The sequence below is a fragment of the Pholcus phalangioides genome, unplaced genomic scaffold (assembly GCF_987345545.1).
Source record: "Pholcus phalangioides strain wild (caught in Gottingen) unplaced genomic scaffold, Ppha-v1.0 ptg000011l_1, whole genome shotgun sequence".
Classification (NCBI taxonomy): Eukaryota; Metazoa; Arthropoda; class Arachnida; order Araneae; family Pholcidae; genus Pholcus; species Pholcus phalangioides.
The window spans coordinates 35571295-35595656 of record NW_028301604.1 but is presented as its reverse complement, the minus strand read 5'-3'; the positions used below and the strand labels follow the sequence as shown (position 1 = coordinate 35595656).

At 37.7% G+C, this 24362-nt stretch overlaps 1 protein-coding gene across 12 annotated transcripts in view; it reads right to left on the bottom strand.

Annotated features, from left to right (window-relative positions):
* The window catches only part of LOC149080384 (protein FAM91A1), a 609292-nt gene that overhangs the window by 201715 nt on the left and 383215 nt on the right, over positions 1-24362 (bottom strand). For all 12 annotated transcript variants that reach the window (XR_016193568.1, XM_089239515.1, XM_089239507.1 and 9 more), the window contains 2 exons: positions 16963-17171; positions 16788-16875 (listed from right to left, as the gene is read on the bottom strand). Coding sequence is in view for 11 of the 12 variants with exons in the window: in XM_089239515.1 (XP_089095641.1) it covers positions 16788-16875; positions 16963-17171 (297 nt within the window). In the remaining variant the exon portion in view is untranslated. The remainder of the gene's footprint in view (positions 1-16787; positions 16876-16962; positions 17172-24362) is intronic.

Sequence of the window (24362 nt, the reverse complement as noted above, 5' to 3'; positions counted from 1 at the left end):
CTAACTGTGAATGGCACCACAATAACAGAAGATTATGAGAAAGCAAACGTTTTTGCGGACATATTTTCTGGTTCATATAATTTCAGTTGTACCGGTTACGACTATCGTTATCAAGGCCTTATGAATGATCATCCCTTCTTTCGTGACATGTTCAGCACTCAGACGATAAAAGCCATTATTGCTTCTCTTCCTGGTCGATCATCTCCGGGTCCTGACGGAATACCCAGTTGTTTCTACAAACGTCTTTCAGACCCGATATCTTCTCTGCTTAGCTCCATCTTCACATCCTTCTATGACTACGGGTCTATCCCCTGCTCTTGGAAATCTGCAGTTATTAGTCCAATTTATAAGAATAAAGGTTCCAGGGCAGATCCGAATAATTATCGCCCGATATCGTTAACCGATATATCCTGCAAAATTTTCGAGAGATGCATCGTCAATCAGTTACTTCCATTTGCCGACGATATGGGCTTAATCTCCTCAGTTCAGTTTGGCTTCATTCCTGGCCGCTCCTTACCAGTGCAGCAGTTGATTTGTCATGATATATGGGAGAGTGCTATAGACTCTGGACAAGAGATTGATGTAATTTACGTCGATTTCCAAAAGGCATTTGATAAAGTAGACAGATTGCTACTACTGAGGAAGCTAGCTTGCATGGGGGTTCCGGATAAAGTTGTGAGGATAATTCAAGAACTGCTGTCAGACACAGTTCATCAGGTTCGCGTAGCCAGCGTCATGTCTAGAGAATGTCAGGTGCCAAGCGGAGTTGTCCAAGGATCGGTGTTAGGCCCGATCTTATTTACTTTGTACACTTACGATATTACTCAGGCTGTGTCACCCATCTCTCTATTGCAATTCGCTGATGACGTGAAGTTATTCTCTCCAGTGGAAAACACTAGGGGCTTAAGAATTGCATGCCAACAACTTTTCCAGTGGAGTTGTCAGTATAAGCTACCTATTTCATCATCAAAAAGTGGATCAATGCATTTAGGTAGACGCACCGATCCTGAATATTACCAACTAGGTAATGAAACGTTACAGCAATTGGATACATGCGTGGATTTAGGTATTGCAATGAGCCGCATTCTGGATTTCACTGATCATTATCATGGCATAGTCTGCAAAGCTAATAGAATTTCATATATGTTATGTACGGCATACCGTAAGTGCGCTGCGCATAGTTGTCATATGCTTTCTGTGTGTACGTTCGCCCGACCCTGGAGTTCTGTTCGCAAGTATGGAGCCCTTACAAAATCAAGGACATACAGCTCCTCGAAAAGCCACAGAGGTCGTTTACTAAACGAATACCTGGCATGAGCGGTCTATCTTATTGCCGGAGACTTCAATTTCTGGGTTTACACTCACTGGAATGGCGTAGAATCGCTGCAGATCTGAAGATGTGCTACAAACTAGTCCACCAAAATGTTTATCTACCATCGAGAGAGCCTTTCTTTGAGATCATAGACAGGCGAGTTAACCTACGTAGGTATCGCTTCCAAATAAGAATACCAATGGCTAGAAGGGATTGTTTTTTCCATGGATATAGATGCCGTGTGGCAAGAATATGGAACAGTCTTCCATCAGAACTTGTATGTGCCTCCTACGCAAGATTTGCTTCCAATATTGGGGATTTCGACCTGGCTCCGTATGCGAAGTGCTTCCCGTACTGACTATTATTTATTTATTTTTTTTTCTTCCAGTATAAGTGCATTTCATGCCTTCTGGGGTTATTATTGTAAATAAATAATTTCCTCCCTCCCTTCATTGAACTACGATCAAAGGCGTCTTATCTTCCCGGGAGCATACCGTGTGACGTCAGCATAACTTGATTTCAAGGCACTTGGAAAGAAAGCTCCTTGGTTAAAGAAACCAAGTTATTTATAACTTGATTTATTTTAACGTCATTTTATGGAAAAGCCGGCCGGAAAAAAAACTAGCATAAAATGCGTATACTTACAACAAAGAATTCCCCCCCCCCCACTACCATTCTTTCTTATTTCCCCATGTGCTCACTCGTTCTTTCATTTTCATCTTATTTTAAAATTGATCCTTTATTTTATTTGTTTTAAAAAGTTTTAGTCCTGAGGGCCGGATTCCTTTCTTGGAGCATCGAGCAAGTTACATTTGTTGTTTGTTCTATCGTTACTTTTGTTAATTTTTTTTTGTTATTTGAAATGACGATTTAAGAGAGAGCCTGTGCAGAAGCTAACTTACGCACAGCGGGAGAATACCAAAGCGCGTATTATTAATACGCTTTGGAGAATACTCTTGTAGCTGGCCAAGGTTAAAGAAGCTCGCAGGTATTTTGAATTTACTTACAATAAAAAAAATTATCCGATTCAAAATCACGATCTCTATCTACAAATAAAATTCGTACTATTTTTCTAACTGGATTTAAATCTCAGCAAGAAACCATTGCCCCAAATTTGATCGAGAGGAGAACTATTTATGAAAAGATCACAGAATCCTGCAATTCAACATTTAGTTTAACACAAGAGTTTCCAAATCAGATGAAAATTGGTCATCAATCTGATAAAAACTCAGTTAATGCATTCGAGCCGTAAATAGAGGCGGATTTAACGGTGGGCACACCGAGCGTGCACCTTTACCCCCTCCCCCCCCCCCCACTTTACATTTTTTTTCTTAATTTAAAGGGCCTAATATTAATTTTTTTTATGCCCGGGCCGTCAACTGACCTTTATCCGCTTCTGGCCGTAAATTAATTTAGAGCATCTTCACGATACTGATTTTTGACTTAATATCAACATCTTGCGCTCCATTCTTGGTGTTGTGTAAAAAATCCCATTTTTAGACCTCGGAAGTTATTAAAACGTTTTTGTCTCGAGTCGCTGTTATGGCCGCAATAGGAGAGGGCAGGGGTCTGGTTCCACGGGTATCGAACGAGGAAAGGTACCGAGTTTACTCTTTTTCTGTTAAAAAGAGTGAATACCGACCCCTGGCGATAGTAAATTTCCGTTCGTACTTGCGACCCGGGTTGCTACATACCGTGATCAGATCTAAAACTGGGAGCGGGGGGGGGGGGCAATGCCTCGGACGGCGTTTTTGATGGAATAGCATATTTACGAAGAGGCAATAAAAATTCCTTTGCAAAATTATCGAATTTCACAGTCAAGAAGCAGTAAAATTGTGTTTTCCCCTTCAGAAAAAACAATTGTATTACGGCCATGGTAAAGCGGGTGGGGGCGAATTCTTTGTTTTTGTTCGTTGAAAATTACGGGAGGAGTCAGCGCTAACGTGGCGACTTTTTTTCGCGCTAAAATAGGTAACCCTGACAGCAGCATCCATAAACTCTATCAACCGCATTTATAAACCCCGTATGTCGTTGATTCGATTTTTGTGTTAATTTTATCCTAATTTTCCCGATATATTTCTATCTATTTTCGCATATTGCCGCATGTTAGGTTGATTCATATAAATTATATATATTTTTGTAATTTTTTATGTGCCCTTTGTCAGCCGCTGTGGTGGTCGAGTGGTCATAGTGACGGACTCGCATCGCGAGGATCCGGGTTCGAACCCCACCGGCGCCACAGTGGTGGTTGGCTGACGTTGGTTTTCTGTGGTTCCCAATTTCAAGGCGCGAATGCGAGCCGATCTCCCCGTTAAAAAGTCTACACACTCAGACTGTTAGGTGCACTCACTTTGTTCCAGACTCTGCCACGAAAGCTGGGCTGGAAGAGATCTCAGCAAGTGGCGAAGGCCCTGGCGTTTATTCATTGTGCCCTTTGTCAGCCATCTTGAATTGACTACCACAAAACGGTGATTCCTTGGCGCGAAAAAAAGTCGCCACGTTAGTGCTTACAAGGTTCATGGGAAATTTACCGGGGAAGGCCGCGGAGACTCTTTTTCTGTTAAAAATTACGGGGCTGTTTCCAAAAAAATACTGTTTCCAGGGGTGGGAACTCTGCGCCAAAATTAACATCTTGCGCCATCCTGCTCCAATAGTGTGTTTTCGTATTTTTCTGCGCCAAATAGCTAATTCTGCTTCAGTATGCCCGGAATTTCGGAAAGGACGCCAAAAAATTTTTGTACCTGCTTACCGCGAAACGATTCTTTCTAAGAGCGTGTTTTATTAAACTGTACGCCTTATTTAAACTATCGGCCTTTCCATCGCGAAACCCCGATAATATCCGTGATCGTGCAACTGAAGATGGTTTGCAATGGTCGTTCAGCTTTAAAGCGTAAATGCGAGTCAGTTGCCGTTTTAAAAAAAGTCGCCTCTGGAAGCAGCAGAAATTACTGTAGTCGATCGTCATTGCGTCAAATCCCGATGTTTCGTGAAAAAAATTTTCATTCCGGGAGTAAAAAGTGCGTTTCCGCCGAATTACGAATGCTAATTTAGAAACTTTGCCGAATAACGAGTGTCAGATCGCCAATCTCGCCAAATAATGAGTACTTAGTTGCCAAACGTCGTGTTGATTCTTCCGAAATTCTCTTTCATTTTGCAACAATTTCTTTCCAAGTATGAAAAAATTGAAAACTTATAGAAAATTTTTAGCCCATTTGAAGTGCTGCGGTTCCAGACAGCCAATAGTGCCCTCAGTAAGCAAAAATCATCTTAAATAGAATGGTGTGAAAAATTTTATGACAGCCTCTCTTTCAAACAAGCTGTCAAAAGCCTGAAACACCAAAAACAAAAAACAAGCTGATGAAAAGATGTTTGATATCAAAAGACAGTGCAGTTGTTTTATTTTGAAAAGGGGTGGGGGGGGGGGGGGTTAACGAAAATATTCTTGTTAATTTCCCTGCTCCAATTTATAAATATCTGTTCCGAATCCTATATTTTGCTGCTCCAAAACTGCTCCGGATCCTGAATTTGCGGCTCCAAAACTGCTCAGAATCCTGAATTTTGCTGCTTCAAAGCTGCTCCGAAATGGACTTTGTCACTTCCCGTCACTTCCCACCCCTGTGTTTCTGGGTAAAGGAGTAAATGTGTTTTTTTTGCAGGCAGTATTATTTTGGTCCCCCCCCCCCCCCCGCCTGTAAAATAGTAGACTCACCCACTTTTTTCCCAGTCCAGCCATAGGTGGAGATAGACTTGAAGGTCTTAGGGGTGTGGCACGATGACAATTGATATACATCATATATATGTATACATCAGTAGGCCATTGACGCTGGGGGGAGGGTGGATTGCCCCTCCCTCAACGTATAATAATTAAATAATTTATAATTCAGTAATTTAAGTAATTTTTTAATTTAATAATTTAAAATAATGTTAAAAATTTAATTTTGTGGTTTTTAATCATTATAGTAAATTTCTTAAAATTTGTTGGAACGTATTATACAAACCTAGGTATGTAAATCAAATTTGTACTAGCTAAAAAAGTTTGAGTACATTTTGTATACTGTCATTCATAGCATAACACGAATGAAAAATCCACTGGAATGTAGATGGGACAAATTCTCTCATCAAATTTTGTGTTATTTTATTTTTTCCCCTTCTTTTTTTTTGAATGTGAAAACTTTTTCCCGTTTTGAAGTTTTTCCTGGTTAAATTGATTTTAAGATGGGTTGTGGAAAGCAACATGGGGGAAGGCATTGCTACTGTTATTCTCTCACACATAGTTGTTGATAAATTTGATAAGTTATTCAAAGCTTTTCTGGTTAGCAGAATGCATTTGAGTTTGATTTAATTATTTCACACTATTATGTAAAAAAAAACCAATTCCAATGAGTTCTATTGAAATGCAAAGTTAAAACTAAATTCAATTTCAATTCATTCATTGGTAATAATCAAAATTCATTGTCCATTTGGTCTCTTTCTAAAAATATTTTGGTCACTATTTGGTCACTTTTTAAACATTTTGGTCACTATTTGCTCACTTTTTTAAACAATTTGGTCACTATTTTCACTAGTTTTGAGGCCATGATCCGTGCTGACCCCTGAAATTTGAACTTAGACACGTTGAATTTTTTTGTGGGAGACTGGGAAACAACTTTCCAATTGGGTTTTGAGGCACAGGGTGTTCGCATAAAAAGGTTAACATTTTTATTTTAATAACTATGTAACCCCTGGCAACATGAATCAAATATCTGAGTACTACACATTATTCGGGTACTTTTTCCAACTGGAAGTATGCCCCTAGGACCAATGGTTCACCAGTAAAATGCCATGTGCCCCATTACCTATGTGTCCTGTATATTAAATATAGTACGGACTGTTATGTGAAATAATTGTGTTGGGTTTAAGTCAACTCGCATGTTGCTTCGTTTGCCTGCGAAAGAGCAGCCACGTTATGAACCAAAAAGCCACTTGAAGGTAGCTTGTCATCCAACGAAATATCAGATTTTCACCGTATCGAAACTGGAGTCAACAAACTGATAATTTTCTTATTTGAAAATCTGCTTATTTGTATTTTCCGATAGGCTTGAAATCCTTGATAATGAATCATTATGTTCACACGAACAGTTTTGTCACTGCGTACATGATTTCTCTGGAATGAATGGTTCAAACAAATATTTAAAAAATTTTCACACGTATTTTAGTTCATTTTTTTAAATTCATAGTAGGGCTACAACATGAACCTATATCCTTGATACATGTATTATTGTTGAAAACGATGTGGAAGGTTGAACTTTTCAATTGTGATTCATTTGTGTGTGGCTACTCCCTCATTACTACTTTTATCCACATGAAGAGAATAAAATTAACAAAACTGCTTGCTACCACTTTTTGCGATTTTTATCATTATAAGAATGCGTATTTTGGAAGCTACAACTGACATTTCTCCATGAAACCATAATCTTTTACACAAAAAAACTAATTTGGGAATAATAAAAATTTCATCCAGTACAGTAACTTGATGACATTGTGCCGTCTTCAAGCGCAGAGTTTACATTTATTAAAAATTTTTTTTTTAATTGGACTGACACAACACATAAAACATACAAATCAAACTGAGAAAAACACAAAACAATAAACTTCACAAAAATTAACATTACGATGATACAGACACTTTGTGATCACAAGGGATTTATTCTATTTTTAATGTATTCTATTATGTTTATTTTGCTTTTTTGTTATTTTCATAAATTAAAAATTAATCAAATTAAATTCAAAAATATTTATACTTCAGACAATTTTTGAATAACTATCTTCTAATGGGAAAACGGGGGGGGGGGGGGAGGAAGGGGGTGTAGAAAATTATTCATGTTCGAAGGGGGCCACAGGAATGAGAAATGGTTGAAAAGGGGGCCATGGACAAAAAAAAGTTGAGAACCACTGGGTTAGCGGATAATGAAATTTTAACGATGAGGGTGACAGAGGCAACTCAATGTCTTCACGACGTTGACTTGTTAAATATATGTTACGAAAATACCAGTCATTACAGTCTAATAAAAAACATGAGTAGGTTGTTATCCCCTCTAACTAAGCATAAAGCTGCATCGGTTCTATTGTCCTTACTGTCTACAAAGGTTTACTAGAGAAAATTTGTTCGTCAAACATGAAGAGTATTGCAAACCTTACGATCTACAATGAATATGCATCTGAAAAATGAAATATGAAAAATGGCTCAGAGATTCACAACAGCTACGTGTTCCTTTCACGATTTACGCTGACTTTGAGTGCATCTTGGAGAAAATTTCTTGCTGTACTCCGAACCCAACACTCATCCACTACCCACACAGAAAAACATATACCAAGTGGTTTCTGTTACATTATAGTAGGCCCTAACACCACTTTATAAACCCTCAGTGGTGTAGAGAGGAGAAGATTGTGTGCAGGTATTCCTACACATGCTAGTGAAGGAGAACGTTAGAATTCAAAAAATTCTTAACACAGTGAAGCTCTTTAATATATCCCAAGACGAGAAAAATTTCAAGAGGCGGTTGTATGCATGACGTGTGAGAAACCGTTGGGTGGTGATAGAGTTCGGCACCATGACCACATATTGGGCGAGTTCATTGCGGCGTTGCATAATGCATGCAATTTGCATAGTCATGCATGCAGCAGGGCTCTTCAAAGATCAGGACATCTCAGCCATCCCTAATAATTTGGAGAAATTCATTTCTTTCTCGATTGGGGATTTAGGTTTCTTAGACTCATTTCAATTCCTTCGGGCTTCTTTAGATAAATTGGTTGGTAATCTTGCCTGTTCAGATTTTCGATTGACTGATAGCATTTTCGAAGATGCTGACCTACTTTTGAGGAAAGGGGTGTACCTCTAAGAGTACATCGACTTGTTCTCTCGATTTTCAGAGTCTGAATTACCACCCTACGAAGCTTTTTTCAGCAGTCTAACTGGAACCGATATAAGTGCGGATGATTACTCATACACAACTCATATGGGAAAAATTCGGCATTTAACATCTCGGTGATTGTCATGATCTTTAGATAAAATCAGACTTGTTGAACGTTTCAGGAACCTTAGCAGGAACTATTACAAAATTGACCCTGCGCATATGTATACAGATCCTGGCTTGGCTTTTTCGGTGTTGGATGTAAGTAAAATCAAAATGTATGATTTTCACTATCGGTGGGTTGAATCACGGTTTGGAGAAAAAGCTCAACTTCTCTTCACCGACACAGAGTCAATAATGTATGCAATCGATCTACAAAATCTACACCGTGTGATAAAATTCAACATGAAGGAATTCGACACTTCCAATTTCCCTCCAAATCACCCCCTTAACAACCCTCATAAAAAAAGCAGTGCTGGGGCTGATGAAGGACGTATGCCCCGGTATCCCCATTCTATCATTTGTCTGTCTTCGTTCAAAAATGTACGTACAGCATTGTTACGGCTAAGGAAAACTGCAAAGGTAGTCTGCAGAACCGTTTCCCATAATCAACTGCATCATGAGCTGTACAAGTCTTCGTTTTTCGATCAAGTGCGGCACAGACATACGATGACAAAAATAACGAACTCTAAGCACCAATTCCACACATCCATTTTATCCATTTTGCAGTGCTTTTATCCGTTTGTAGAACATGTGGTTGCCTTTCTGCAAATATTCGTTCAAACGCTCCACCCAGTTTTGTCTCTGAGCCGGATAGCCCAGGCATATTTAGACAACACATCGATACACGTTAAGATATACTGATAACCGTCGTTGTATTTTACCAGGTTTCGCATGTCAACTAAATAAGCTTGGAATTGTTGATTCATTGCACCAACTACATATAATACGGTTCCTGGGAAAATCTTTTCTTCTTTCACGATGGAGTATATAAGATTTTTCCCCCTTCTAACCAGTTTCTTATTTTTGCTCGAGAAAATTTCCCTTTTAGAGCTCCATATAATGGTTTGACACCGCCATAACTACCCTCACACACATACTCTGCGGATTTCGATGCACATCTTCCATTTTTCTTTTTTTATCAGAGTGAAAGTGGAAAACGGGTTCATTCTTCTTTTATAATGGGTGGTAATAAAACCGGGGAGGGGAACCTCTCGTCCCAAGAAGCACCTGCATGTGGCTCACATGCGTACAACGAACGCCTTTTGAGCCTTTTTGTGTTCCTAACCTTGTGTGTACTAAGTAATTTGTTCCAGGAACCCCCTTTTACCTTTACTGAAGGGATAGGCTACTTTATAAATAAGTAATAAAATATTTTGCAAATTTAACTCACATTTTGAACCAATAAATTTAAATGTGTCATCTCCCTGTGTAAGTATTCTTGCACACACACAATTCAGAATATTTTATAAAATTCAATAATTTTGTTGCCTATATGCTGTATATTATAAATACTACACCTATAACATCTTGCATTTTCTTGTAGGTGTCTTGGTGCTGCTCTGTTACTTCATGGTAAAATAAGTGAATTTATCTTTTCTGCATGGATAGTTGGAACTGAGTTTTATGAAAGCTGCTCACTATTCCCCACAATGATATTATGGATATTTTATTTCAACAATCCAGCTGCATACCGCCTTGTGAGGAATTCAAATAAACTGATTATATACCTCATGCATATTACTTCAAGTATTGCTACAAAATGTAGGTGTCCTAGAGTATGGTACAGAACTCAAACGTGAAACATCTAGCAGGAAAATGTTATGAACTTCTTGAAATAAAAGAAGTTAGTTGGCTTGATGATGCCCAAAATTTATGTTAAGCTATGAACGTTTTGTAAGAAAGCTTCAATTAAAGGTCTTTCTATCAAATTGGCATCAATACAATATTCAAAGGTATTTGTGATTGTGGTAAGTCTGTCATGATTGTATCAAAATGATATCTAACGTATTCCTGAATAATTACACAAAAACTAAAAATGATAACTTTAATGCCAAGTCTTCAGATTAAAAGAACTCTTCAATTAAAAGAAACTTGCTTCTATAAAACAATCTTAATTGCATTGAATAGTTTTTTTTTAAATTTGAAGTATTTCCGAAAAAGTATAAAAGTGTGTGTATGTGTGCATTTTGATTAGACGTATGGAAATTTTTTTGCATTTTTCAGAAGATATAGGTCTTTTTAATTTTGAAACTTAATATTAAAAAAAAAAATCAATCCCATATTAAATATTTTCAACTAAAATTCTGAAAATAAAATGTTATTTATAAGTATTCATAATTCACCATTTAAAATTAGAAACTAAAATTTATTTTATGGAAATTTAATAAATGAGTGCAATAAGAGTAAGACTTTCTATAATGTGTAATTACTAGTATATGTATACTAGTAAAAAATTTTCGAAAACACATTTCAAAATTTTGAAATGTGTTTTCGAAGTTTCTCTCATAGATTAACCCTTTACCGATTCTTGAAGGATACTGGGAGGCTCGTGAAAATAACCTATTTTTGCTTTCTGAAATGGACTCATCCAAACTTTCACCTCTCACCTAATCCCCCGTCCTTCCTTCCATTCAGTTCCTATTCATGCCGGCCACAGCGTTGCTGTTCATTTTGTCGTTTCAAAATACCCTGTGGAGACAAATTGTAAACTGAAATCTACAGCATTTTTCTTTTATGTAAAAGAGTAGGCACCCAACTCTTTTTTCTTCATGAAAGACGTGTATATATGCATACGAGTTCATTTTATTCCTGTACGCGTATACGGGTCCAGCTGAAGGTCCGGTTAGTTATTTATTCGTGAGCGGCGGTATATCGCCCTTTCTCTTCCAGATATTCTCGCCAACTTTGCCAATTATTTTTTCCTTTTCTCGATTTTTTTTATTTTGTAGAAGTGAACTATTAATATATGAATTTTTAATTCAAAGGACAACTTCAAAAATTAGAAAAGACAAGTGCTTCCAGATATAAACTTTCGTGTGTCTCGATATGAAAACAAATAAGCTTTATCAAAAAAATTCAGGCCCCATTCCAATTTTACGTTAGCATCAGGAGGGGGAGGGGGTGTATTCGTGGATTTTTGATTACGAGAAGGGCGACAGTACGAAGCTTGTAAAAACATGAAATTGGGTCCAGCCTGGTGTCATTTTTTTGAGGGGAGTATCTGTGCTATGCTGACTTTTGACAAAGAGTAGTAAAAATATTGGCAAAATTCTGCCGACAAAAGAGGAATCTAATTTATTTTTGGTTCTGTCAGAGAAATTACGAATAACTGACGTTCTCCCCAGGGCCGCAACCAGATGCTTGTCACCTGGGGCAAGTGCGCATTTTGGCACCCCTTTGTAATGTTGAGGGTAAGGTTTGAGAATGAAATTTGCGCCCCTCTGGTCCAGCGCGCGGGGCACGAGATCCGTCTGCCCCCCCCCCTCCAGTTACGGCTCTGGTTCGCCTCCTCCATTAGAAAACAAAAAGTGAAGATGTAACGAAATATTTTCGCACATTTGTTGCTGGTGATACGTTGAAACTTAGAGGCGTACAACTAGGAACATGATCGCAACGTATTGGAGGTGTGGGAATAAACTTAATTTTTCCGCTTTCAAAGTTGCAAAAAGTGCTTATGCACAGTATATCTCCTTGAAAAACTTCACCCTGCTACTGTGCCTCTAGTTCCAGCCATATTGAGCTTCTTCCAACTCTTCTTGTGATTGCGGGGGGGTGATATGGAAGTGCATTATGTTTACCCATGCATACAAAAGCGACATGATATTCACAAATATACGGACAATCATTCAATTGTCATTCGAACTCCCCTCCTCTTAACTGTGGCCCTCTTGCATTTTCTGTGTATTTCTGTCATAGGCGTCTGCAGAATTTTCTCGAGGGGGTAGGGGTTCAAAATTTTTTCCTTCTGGGGGGGAGGTTACGTTTTTTCCTGCAAAATAACACTATAATCTCGGTTTGAGGGGAGGGATTAGAACCTCAATATCCCCCCCTCACGTACGCCAATGATCTTTGTCCACGCTTATGCTTGTGATAAAAAGTAATCAGAGAGGGAATCCCCTTCTTATTGGTTAACATAGCATATAAAAGGTATTTAGTTTCGATATTGCATTTTTTTACCGAAATAATTTTTTTTTAATTTTTGGTTGACTTGGAGGAGGGGATACAGACCCTCTATGCACCTCCCTGCTTACGCCTCTGCTTATGACGATATATTATCCACTATCCTATCTCCTTATAGCTATGATATACATGTACTTGTGGTCTCTTGTTCGTGACTATATACTCGCTGTCGGAACTTTCAATTGGAATCACCTGAATCCTCATGAAACAAAATACGACGAATTTCTTCATACACGAGACTTTCTTTAGGCATTTTCCAAATCGAAAGTGATGCTTCAAATCGATAATTGACAACTTAAACATAGAAATGATAAATATTTAAAACTCTCAAGAGTAAGGAAAAAGGTCAACCTATTCACGTTTGGATAGAAATGGAATGTGAGTTTTGAAGAAAAATATCTATTAGTAAAACCAACGTTGACCTTTGGATAAGATCGTATCTGTGGGGAAGAAAAGGGGCTGGCCATTTTCTGAATGCACTACCTAGAAGCGATAGAAAACTCGATTTGGGAGCCATACGAAAACTTTACAATCAATTTTGTTGTATGTATTCACGTACTAATCCAGTGCCAGTGTACTTTATTTGGAACACTCCCATAAAAACAGCCCACTTATAAGGTATTATCTGCTTCGTAAGAAAAAGAGAGGTAAAATCACTATGTGGAAGTGTCCCTTTTGCGAAAATGAGTTTTTCAAACTTGACAATGAAAGGACATAAATCCCCTGAACAAATTACAGCCGTGCCTTTTTTGCTCACGTTGACTGTCTTCTTATCAATAATCCTAACCCCAGTTGGTAGTAACCGCAGATGTTTATCAAAACGCTAGATCCGTAGAAAATGAAGAAGTCTCATGCTCAGATACTACTACAATCGGGCAACAATCAGAGGCGTATTTACTGTTTTGCCTCCCTTCTCCCATTCTATTCTAATATTCTTGACCACTTATTCCTAGAATTCACCACCCTGGGAAGTATCCGTCTTGGACTCCCGCTCCTGTGAAAACGCCTGTGTCTGTAAATCATGCTTTGGGCCACTCACATGCTGGCATACTGTTTCGGTCATTCACGTGCTCACACAATCTCTACGTTCCCCCCTTTTGGTCACTCACATGATAGCATACGCTCTATGCCACGATTTTGATTGCTCACTGACCTGGCATAGTCACTCTTTAGGTTACGTTTTGGTCATCCACATGCTTGCACCCGATCAAGGTCACGATTTTGATCGCTCATTAACCAGGTCCCTCGCTCTGTAGTTCTATGCTTGGTCATTAGCACGAGGTTACGTTTTGGTCATCCACATGCTTGCACCCGATCAAGGTCACGATTTTGATCGCTCATTAACCAGGTCCCTCGCTCTGTACTTCTATGCTTGGTCATTAGCACGCTTGCAACTATTCTAGGTCACGCTTTTGATCGCTCACCGACCTGGGGTCACTCGCTTTCTCTTTTGGTCATCCACGTACTTGCACACGCTCTAAGTCAGGGTTTCACAATTCCCAGGCACCAGGTCACTGTGACGAATATAGAAATTTGGCATTGGTGCCTAAAATGTTATATGTTTGATTGCTAAATTGAAGTGTTAGGATAACAAAGTTTTTGGTAATTATGTCAGTGTGTCTACCAACATGGAGAAGGGTTGCTGAGTCCTTGATAAGCTGAAAAAAAGCATTATTTTCAAAATAAAGCCATTATTTAAAAAAAATGCTTGGCTCCTATGAAATTTGGTTGGTGCTTAAATTATTTTTTGATTTGTCAAGCCCTGCTCTAGGTCACTCACTCTCTAGGCAGAAACTGATTTATGATTTTGCCACTCTTTTCACATTCTACTAATTTTCTCGGCCACTTATTCCTCAAACCTGCCGCCCTTTGCTATAGCTCGCTAGGCTCCTCCTGTAACAATGTGTCCCCCCTCCCACATTCTTTATTTAGGTGGGTTTTTTTTATCATTGCACAGCCATTTTATGCACAAAAATGGGCATAGTTCAGCCTGTGCAGTCTGGTGCCAAACCCTAAAGGCAGCCGTCCCAGAAGGAAGTCAAATTGTATTGCTAGAGGTTTGTGTACTAACCTCTCAACTAACAATCAAAAACCTTAGTAATACGCTAAAGAAATAAAACAACACTTGCAAAATTGTGCACAAAATGAAATATACTACTAGTATTATACTACTATCACGGGCTCAGTTCATGTGCATGTTAATGTCCCTTTGCAACATGCCTTATGTTTTTTTACACAAAAAAACATACCGTAATTTTTTTGCTTTTTACAAATTTTTTTGTATTGCTTTTACAGTCCTAGTAAATGATATCGGTCGGCGATTAGTCATGTTTATCCAAACATAGAAGGTTTTCTTTGTGTGAACTGAAAATATGCGTATTGATGACCAGGGCCGCAACTAGGGGTGGGGGACAGGCAGACATGGTGCCCCGGAGGAGTGGGCGCTAATTTTTGCGGCTTGATTTTCCAACTCCCAGAATCACAACAAAGTGCTTTTATACATTTTTGTCACTAAAATTGCCACCCCCCTCAAATTTTCCGTACTGGGCAGCTGTCCCTCTCTAACGCATGATCCAAATATATAACCATTAGACAAAGTAACAGAACTTGCGAAGCATATGGCCGTTAGGAAAGGAGTCTCAAGGTTGTGAACATTTTCAAGCAGGACCGTTCCCAGTTTCCTAGTAAAAATTCATTTCAGCTCATGTAGAGAATCTTTTCATGTTTTTCATTCGATACGAGGGGCATCATCCCCATAACAATAATTGTTACAATAGTACATTAAAATTCATTTTCACTTCTAAAAATCTTATTAGGAGTAAAATACTTCTCCGAATTTTGGGTAAAGGAAAGTTCTTTTCATGAGAGTATCGACATAATTGTAATAAAAAAGAATAAAACATTTTCTGAAAATTTCAGAAGATGGAGGCTTTCAGAAGTTCAGTACGGATAACATTACACAAATGACACCGAACTTTCGGAAATGTAGCAATGTTCCAATTAATAAATTGCCAGGATTTTGTTCAGATAGAGCACCTGTTATGACAGGCTCAATAAATTGTGTTGGTATGCAACAAATAAAACAAAATTATTTGATGCTGCGTGTCCTTTTTTTTGCACATAAGCTGGCTCGAATTGTAAGTCAAGTTCCAGGAAAACGCAACAATTGCAGAAGTACAAGATACCATAAATTCTAAATATCTAAATAATATAATCTATTATAAGCAATAAAATTTAACACATCTTGATAATTTTAAAATTATTTTCCCAAAATTATTTCGCCAACGTCGTGGGTAACAACATGATAGTGTAACCTCTCGTTTTGTTGTATTGTTGCAAACAACAGTCAGCTTTATCGAAGTGGAGCTTCCGGAATCCAACTGATGGGGCGTATACGCTTGTCTTTCTCGTTCCCACCTCTGACGACAGCTGTCAATCATCCCTCCCTGCCCTTTCACAAAAATGTCTTATATACCCATACCCCCCATCTCGGCCGGCTACGAGCGGTTTGGCTGTTTGCATGTAGAGCCGTCTACGGCCGGATTGGTTTTTATAGAGTTAATAAATTTGAACATTTACAAAAATTTTATATTCATTAGAGAAGCAACCAATTTCCCTTTGAATTAGAATTGATAATATGAGTGTAGCTCAGTGAATAAAAAATACTTTAATGACGTTGTTTTCTTTATTTTTGTACATTACCTGTGTATCCTTTTATTTTAAATACAAACTCTAATAAGTCATATTTTATATAAATAAAAAAATAAAAAGTCACTGAACACACACACAGTCAAATATATACCCTGATTTTTCAAATATATTTGCTTGGGAGCAAAAAACATTTGGAAATACTTGTTGGCAGAGAATTTGAAACTTCTATCTTTTTTATTTTTAATTCAATAATTTAATATTTCCAGTATACCATACTAGGTAATGATTGTAATAAAAAAATTAAAATTCGTCATGAATTTTTCCTTCCAAATGTCAAAAAATACATGTTGGTCGCGAGTTGTAAATGCGAAGCGTGTAAACGGTAGGACCCGGCTTGTGACGTCACGAAGATATGTTTCCGGCTTGTAGTATCTAGGAGGCTTTGTTAGTACTGTGCCAATTATGATAATAATATACATCAAATTACCAGGGTAGTCGAGTTAACAATGTTAAATTATAGGCATTTTTGTTTTTCCTATTCTTTTAAGACCGGGAAATTTTTGAAAACATGAATGTTAAGTATTTCAACAGCACGATCGTTCAATCTCGGGCTTAAAGGGTTATAAGACCCACCGTTTTTTCTGAAACAAAAGTCCAGGGGGAAAAACTCTTATGTAAACAATATATGCAAAAAAGGAAACACAACAAGTAGCTTATCAATAATGGCGAATTATTTATGAGCAAATTAGTACCTCTGGAATGGGTGGTCCCAAATGAGGTGGCTTATAGCTGCTTACTGGCCGTATTTCATTACTAAGTGGTGCCATTGAGATTAACAATCTGGAAGATAAACATCATAACCAATATTTTCAAATACATACTTAAGATGAACTGAAAATTATGAAATGAAAGTTTTCATTATATTACTTGTAATTTTTTTTCAATAGACGAGTACAAGTTTCCTCTTCAAGGTTTTGCAAACTCTCACAGCGAATAAGATCTAACCCCATGCCGTTTCTATCTTTCTCGTATATTGGTAGTACATGAGGGTTGTTGCGTAAAAAAATTATTGTACTACGAAGAGTCAATGCATGATCAAAATAACGACGGGCTTCTCCTTCTCCAATATCAGCAACCTATTGATTTTAATAAAATAGAATTCATTTGATAACATATTATCGAGATCAAACACATTCTCAAACATTACCTATAGTCAGGGCCGTCTCAAGAGCATCATGGGCCCCGGGCTAATTGGTTTTCCTGAGGCCCTACCCCGTAAATTCTAGAAAATTTCAACCGAATCTCATTTTTGTGAGGCCCGGGTGGGATTAAGACGGCACTGCCTATAGTTTTTTCACCAACACAGATCTCCTGTTATTTTTTATGTTAATTATGACAATACTATAGAAATTAATTGACTTTTGGGTGAGACAATAAATTAGGGGGAAAACACCAACATAAATATACCCAAAATGGAAGAAATATCAGCTAGATGCGTTTCGGAACTGTATGAAGTTCCTTCTTCAGTAGCAAGGACGCCGGAAGTCACAAATGATTGGTGTTGCTCAAAGTATGCGAGTCATTTCTCTGTACAGGGAATAATTATTTACATATATTTTTTCCTGACCATACGTCCCCCTTTTCGAGTAGTGTGTCCCGTTTTTTTTTAATCTATTTGATTTTAGCGATGATCCGTTCTTCAACCTACACTGGTGTAAGAAATTAAGAGAATTTGCAGACTTGGTCGATTATCTCTAGAACTACTGTACCAATTTTAATGAAATTTGATATGTACATACATTGATACAATACAAAACAAATAACCATTCAATAATTGTAATACACACGCATGATCGTGCGTAACACTCGTTGGAGTCGGAAGGTATGAAACAGCGGTTGCAGAATAAACAAAAAAATGGGTTAATAGGGGGTATGGTCCCCACTTACAGATATACAGGTCTTGCAGCATGATTTCATACTTGAAATAAGGCAGTTTATCATTTCCTGTGGCAATTGGTCCCACTCATTCAGCAACGCTGTTTTCATTCCCTGGATGGTTCCTGGAGGAAAATTGCGAGTTACAATTGCCCTCTCCAGAGCGTCCCAGACATGCTCTATAGGGTTAAGGTCTGGAGATCTGGCTGGCCAATCCATTCGGCGAATATCCTCACTCTCTAGAAAATCGTCGAGCAGAAGAGCTCTATGTGGCCTCACGTTATCGTTCATTAAAATGAACTCAGGGCCAACTGCACCCCTGAAAAGGCGAACATAGGCATTGCTTTTTCAGAAATTATTGGGGGGGGGGGGGGCTCAGTACCCTTACAAAATTTCTTGCGGGGGACTTAAATGGCCTCAGCCCCTAGGTTCTGGTGACTATCCTGTACAGAGTGTAATTTTTCTTATCTTGATTTCAATATTATTGACCTTCCGATTCTCACTACCACCACACATATGCGCCAAAACCTATGGGATGAGGACATTTGAGCCCTCCCCCCCCCCGGAATAAATTTTGTAAGGGGGCTGAGCTCTCCCCCCCCCCCAATAATTTCCGAAAAAACAATGCAATGCCCTTCTCTCTCCTGCGTACTTGCTTGAGTCCCATATACACGGGACAACCCGCATCTTTCAGCACCCACCCCCCACAATGTTCTGTGTGTAGGTCCCTTTTCCACCACACATCTTTAGGCTTCCTTTCGTGTTGGTGCCACGCGGCTCCCTTTCCCTTGGTCACAGTGAACAAAAGAAGAGACACTCTTGAGTTTGGTCAGGCAAACAATAAAAGACCGGATGAACAAACAAAAACAGAAAGGATTGTCACCTAAGGAGGGTGGAACTGGGGGGGACTGAGTGGCAGGGAAGAAATGAGAGAGAATTATTGGCGTGTAACAAGAAAGCCAAAGATCATCGAGAGTATTTAAAAGAACTAAAATTTTGAGTCGATTGTTTACATTATCTAATTCATAATGGTTGTTGGCAATGCCGCCTTGCTGACAAACAACGTGTGTGTAGCAGCTCTTCAATATTTTCATTTATTAGGCGAATTATTGACCAACAGTGCATGGAAGGATATTTACTTCGATAAATGTGAGTACCAAGTGTCTAAAAATGATAAAATTACATTAGGAAAACATTAAAAAAATACCTTGAATGAGAGTTAAAAATTCTATGTGAAAAAATGTGCTTAGAAATAAGAATAAAAAAGAACGCTGGTAGTGACATCTATGAGCAAAAACCTTTAACTAAAAAACATCAAGGTATAGAAAAACGATTTTTAAATAAAGATGGAATGCGCAAAGTGCAAGAACGTTATTGTGGACAAAAATGAGGTAATGAAGTGCAAAAAATGCACAAAATTGCTACATCCTGTCTGCGTGGGAATTACAGAGATGGTTCACCGAAAAATGACCAAGGGAAAAAGGGATGCCTATTTGTGCTCGCAGTGCAAAACTGATGTGGAAATAGCTGAAGTGCAACAAGCACCAGCCGGCACAGATGCAAGATTGGAACAAATAGAAAAGGTACTGGAGATTTTCCGACAGGAAATGAAAGGTACTTTTCATGTGGCAATTCAAAATATATCGACAAAGCAAAACGAAATAAACAAGGAAATGATTGATATAACAAATTCAATCAGCTACAACTCACAGTGTGTAGAAGATCTCGTGAAAACAATGGACAATATGAAATCATACATTGAATATATACACAAACAAAATCAAGAACTAAAATTAGAAAACCTCAACCTGAAGAAAGAAATGAAGGACGTGAAAGTCAGAGTGAATGAGATGGAGGCGTTTCTTTCTCATTCATGTTTCAGGACCGGGCAAGTGGGCAAACGAAAATAAAAATTTTTGTGTCCAATGAAAGTCCAAGATGCCGCCCCTAACAACCTACCGCCTGGGTGCACCACCGCACCTCTTGCACCCTTGCTTAAGCTGCCCCTGAGTCCGGGGCTTGAAAAATCCCATGCTCACGGTCACCATAACGACTAAAAGGTTGACACTGGTGCTTAATTTTTTTTTACTTACGATAACTGAAACAAAGTCTGAGAACTGCATAAAACTATCGGAAATTGTTAGCATTTTTGCCAGCATGGGAAGGGGTCCCTAAATCCCAGAGAAATAAAAAAAAATACATTATTTCGGGCGGATTTTGTCGGGAGATAAAATCTTTGCGTCTAAATTTTTTTCCGATTGTTCTAGCCCTGCACTAGTCACACCAAAAATGACTGCACAAAAATACATATTCAAGTAGGAAGATAAATATTTTTGCTTATGACATCTGATCGGCAGACATGCATTTTGGCACCCTCCCCCTTGAAATGTTGAGTTGGAGGAGGTGTGAAGGCGCCATATCTGCACCCCTCAGGTACAGCGCCTGGGGCACCAGACTCGCCTGCTCTCTCGTAGTTGTTGCCCTGTATATCGTTTTATGGAGGAGAGTTTAACATTACACTATAGACAATTCCAAACAAGATTTCAGAACATATCGTTTTAGGGAATTTATCATTATATCGAGTATCGTTGTAGCGAGGTTTGACCGTATTTGTATTGAATGGAGGAATGTTTATTTTTTATTATTTTGTTGCTTCGTGCTTAAACTTGGTAAGTAACTTGGCAGTAGAGAATTTCAAACAGCAGCAGAATCTTTATTATCCGGGGTAATGATGAGGAAGAAGAACATGGAAAAACCAAAGCCACAACAGTTAAACCACCAGGAATAACCAAACAGACTTGACAAACCCCATGCTTCAGGTCGTAATGACGACTAGAAAACTGGTATATTGGCACCTAAAAATTTTGATATGCAATTGCTAAATTGTAGTTTAAGAATGGTACAAATTTTTCTGATTTTATGACCAGCAATGTATCAAAAATGACCCGGATTATATTAAGACAAAAATTAACTATAAAAGATTTGAAAATTTCATCTCAAACATATCTTTTGAAAATGTTTTTTATGAAATTGAAACCAAAAAAATATATCAACGTTTCCTAGACATAATTACTCTCAACTCAAACCTTATCATCAAACATTACTAAAAAAAGCAAAAATAAATGGATTACTAAAGAACTAATAGAAAAGATAAATATCAAAGAAAAATTGTATAAAAAATATAGAAAATATCCTAATATAATATTGTATGAAATAGAATACAAAAATTATGATAAAATGTTGGAAATTTCAATACGAAAAGCTAAACAAGAGTATCAAAAGGCTAAATTTGTTGAATGTACTGACAAACGGAAGCAATGGAAATGCTTAAACAATTTTGTGCTCAATAAAAATAGTGGAAAGCAAGTTCTACCAATTCATCAGCATCCACAAGTTTTAGCAAATGAATTTAACAAAGAATTTATTGAAAGAAATTTAAATAATATAAATCTTGGTGCAAGTACTTTTCAAAGCAGGAATGATGCTATAAACTCAATGGTATGCATGGATATTGACATCCCTTTCTTGAAAAGAACAATAAATGAATTAAATGAAACTAAAGCAACTGGATATGATGGCCTAACTCCAAAAATGTTAAAAATTATTGCATCTTACAATACTGATGTACTTAAACATCTCATTGATTCATCTATCAGTAGAATTTTTTCTACAATGTATTAAAATTTTCTCTTGTCTACCCAGTTTATAAAAAAGGAGACCCAAATGCAATGATAAACTACAGACCAATATCGGTTCTTCCAGTTTTCTCTAAAATAATCTAAATATTTATAAATCAACAACTAATAGGTTTTTTGAACCATAACAAATATTTGGCCCCGAATCAATTCGGTTTTCAAAAAAAAAACCCACTGAAATGGCTATAATCAAAATCTATCACTATTTAAATACCGGCTACAATAACAATAAATACTCTATTGTTGTTTATTTAGATGTAAAACAAGCATTTGATAATGTAGATTTGACTATATTAAAAAAAAAAATTACATAGAGCTGGTATACGAGGACGAGTATTGGAATGGTTCAAAACATATTACTTTGACAGACAACAAGCAGTAGTTATAAATGAGTAGTTACTTCCAGATTCAAAAAAGGGTCCCCCAGGGATCTGTTTTCGGTCCCACATTATTTCTCATTTACATAAACGACTTCTGTAAACTGAAACTAAACGGTCAATTAATTTCATTTGCCAATGACACAGCCCTGTACATAAGAGGATGACAACATATCAACTTTAATAACAAAGACAGAGGATGATCGAGAGATGTATTAATCAGTGGATGGTTGCAAACAAACTTGAATTGAACGTGCAAAAGACCAAATATCAGATTACTAAAATGAGAGGCTTAAATACCGACACAGAAATCCCCATTAAAATTCATATCTGTCATCCTCAAGCACAACAAAACTGCACATGCCAAGGAATTCAAAGAGTGTATGAATACGTATACTTAGGGGTAACAATACAGGATGACTTGAAATGGAATATTCATTGTGATAAAATAACAAAAAAAATTTGATTTTACACAGTTCTTTTGTACAAACTCAAGTATTTGATAAGGGAGGATTTTTTCGAAGATGTCTTATACGCGTGGGTTTTCTCAATTATAACTTATGGTTTGTGTGCGTGGGGTGGAGCATATCATTGTAATATACAACTAAGTAACACATATAACAAGGTAAGAAATATGCTAACACAGGCCTATACTGGAAATGATAGAAAAATTAACTGTCACACACTAGACATCAGACAATTATATATTTACCGAACGATAAACTTTGTGACGAAAAACAAAAATTGGCTTCAGAGAAAAACAAATACAACAGCAGAGAGATTCAAACATGATTTTGAAGGGCCGAAAACAAAAAAACATCTTTTTCAAAAGTGTTTCTCATTTACTGCTCCTAAACTTATGAATTCATTTCAGTCAAAAAAATCAACTACAAATACTACTAACCACAAATATGAAATTTACAAACATGCAAAAAGCATTCAAAATTATGATGACATGTTCTGAAACTGTTCATAAAAAAGTTAGATAAATATAAAATCAAAAACTTTTTTTTACATATAGAACTCACTTAAAACTATATATTTTTATGTGAATACCATATGTACCATGTGTACCCATCTGGGTACAGTAATGTTGTACCCAGAACATACTTGCATCATGTTTAAATTTCACTAAATATGGATTGTCATTTTACATTGAACTGTTATACATCATGTCTTAAATTTCTTATATGTTTTTCTATAACTACACTGCATACTTGGCGGCTCACAATGGCGGCGAAAAAAATGTAATACAATGTCTTTTTGACTTCCTGGAAGGGCTTAGTGTCCCTTTGGGCCACATAGTGTATATTCGTTATATGTGTATGTCATTTTTTTTCTTCTTTTGTATTCCTTTTTGTGTGTTATTGTCAAGTATTTGTGTAATGTGTATGTGTGTGTATTTGTTTACAATAATTAGGACAATTTTTTTTCGTTGTAGCCAAATGAGGATACCATTCACACGGATTTTTGGGGGGGGGGCTCGGGGCCCATGGGCAGGATACAAGTTTACGCCTATGGGTGTTGACATTATACCCCTCTGGGAAGGTCATTTACGGCGTCCTTTCAGCAGCGCTTTGACTATTGAAGTAGCCTGTACTGAAGTAGCATGCTCCCACATATTCTAGAAACCGTGGCATGCTCCGTCTCTACTACTGCCCCGGAGTGAGGCGGAGTATACACAAACACACACACATATATATAGGTGAATACCGAAAAAAAAAAGCCATGGCAATTTGTGTGAAGAACACAAACATGCACACGAATGGGCAGCCAGGTGTATTGGAAATGTTTCCCTGAGGGAGGCGCAAGAACTTTCTTGAAATTTTCAGTCATAGATACCGTCATCCAAGGATGTAGCGGGGGGGGGGGGGGGGGTCCCCACCCCGATATGGGAGAAAATGTCTGAAATAAAGGGGAAAAGATAGCCACCAAATCTATTGTTCTACCACTTTGGTCCCCCTCCAAACGAAATTTCTGGAAACAGGCCTGCTGCCATCTATGCTTAAGTCCTAAGGCTGGTCCTTGTATCCTTCATCAAGGCCCAGCTTAAAGCAGATCATCAGTATTTCTTGGTAAGTACTATAGGTAATTAACAGTTTCTCTAATTTTGGGGGCATTTTGCGAGTACATTAAAGGCTTATACAGATATTCTTGAGGCCAAAAGCTTTTACGACAAACATTGTTTGGAAAAAGAATTGTTATTGAAATACAAAGTACAGTAGGATCTCGATTATCCGGAGTTCAAAAATTACAAAACTTCGGAAGGTGTGAAAGAGAGCTGAGCGTGAAATTATTGCTCAGACAACTCAAGGAGTTG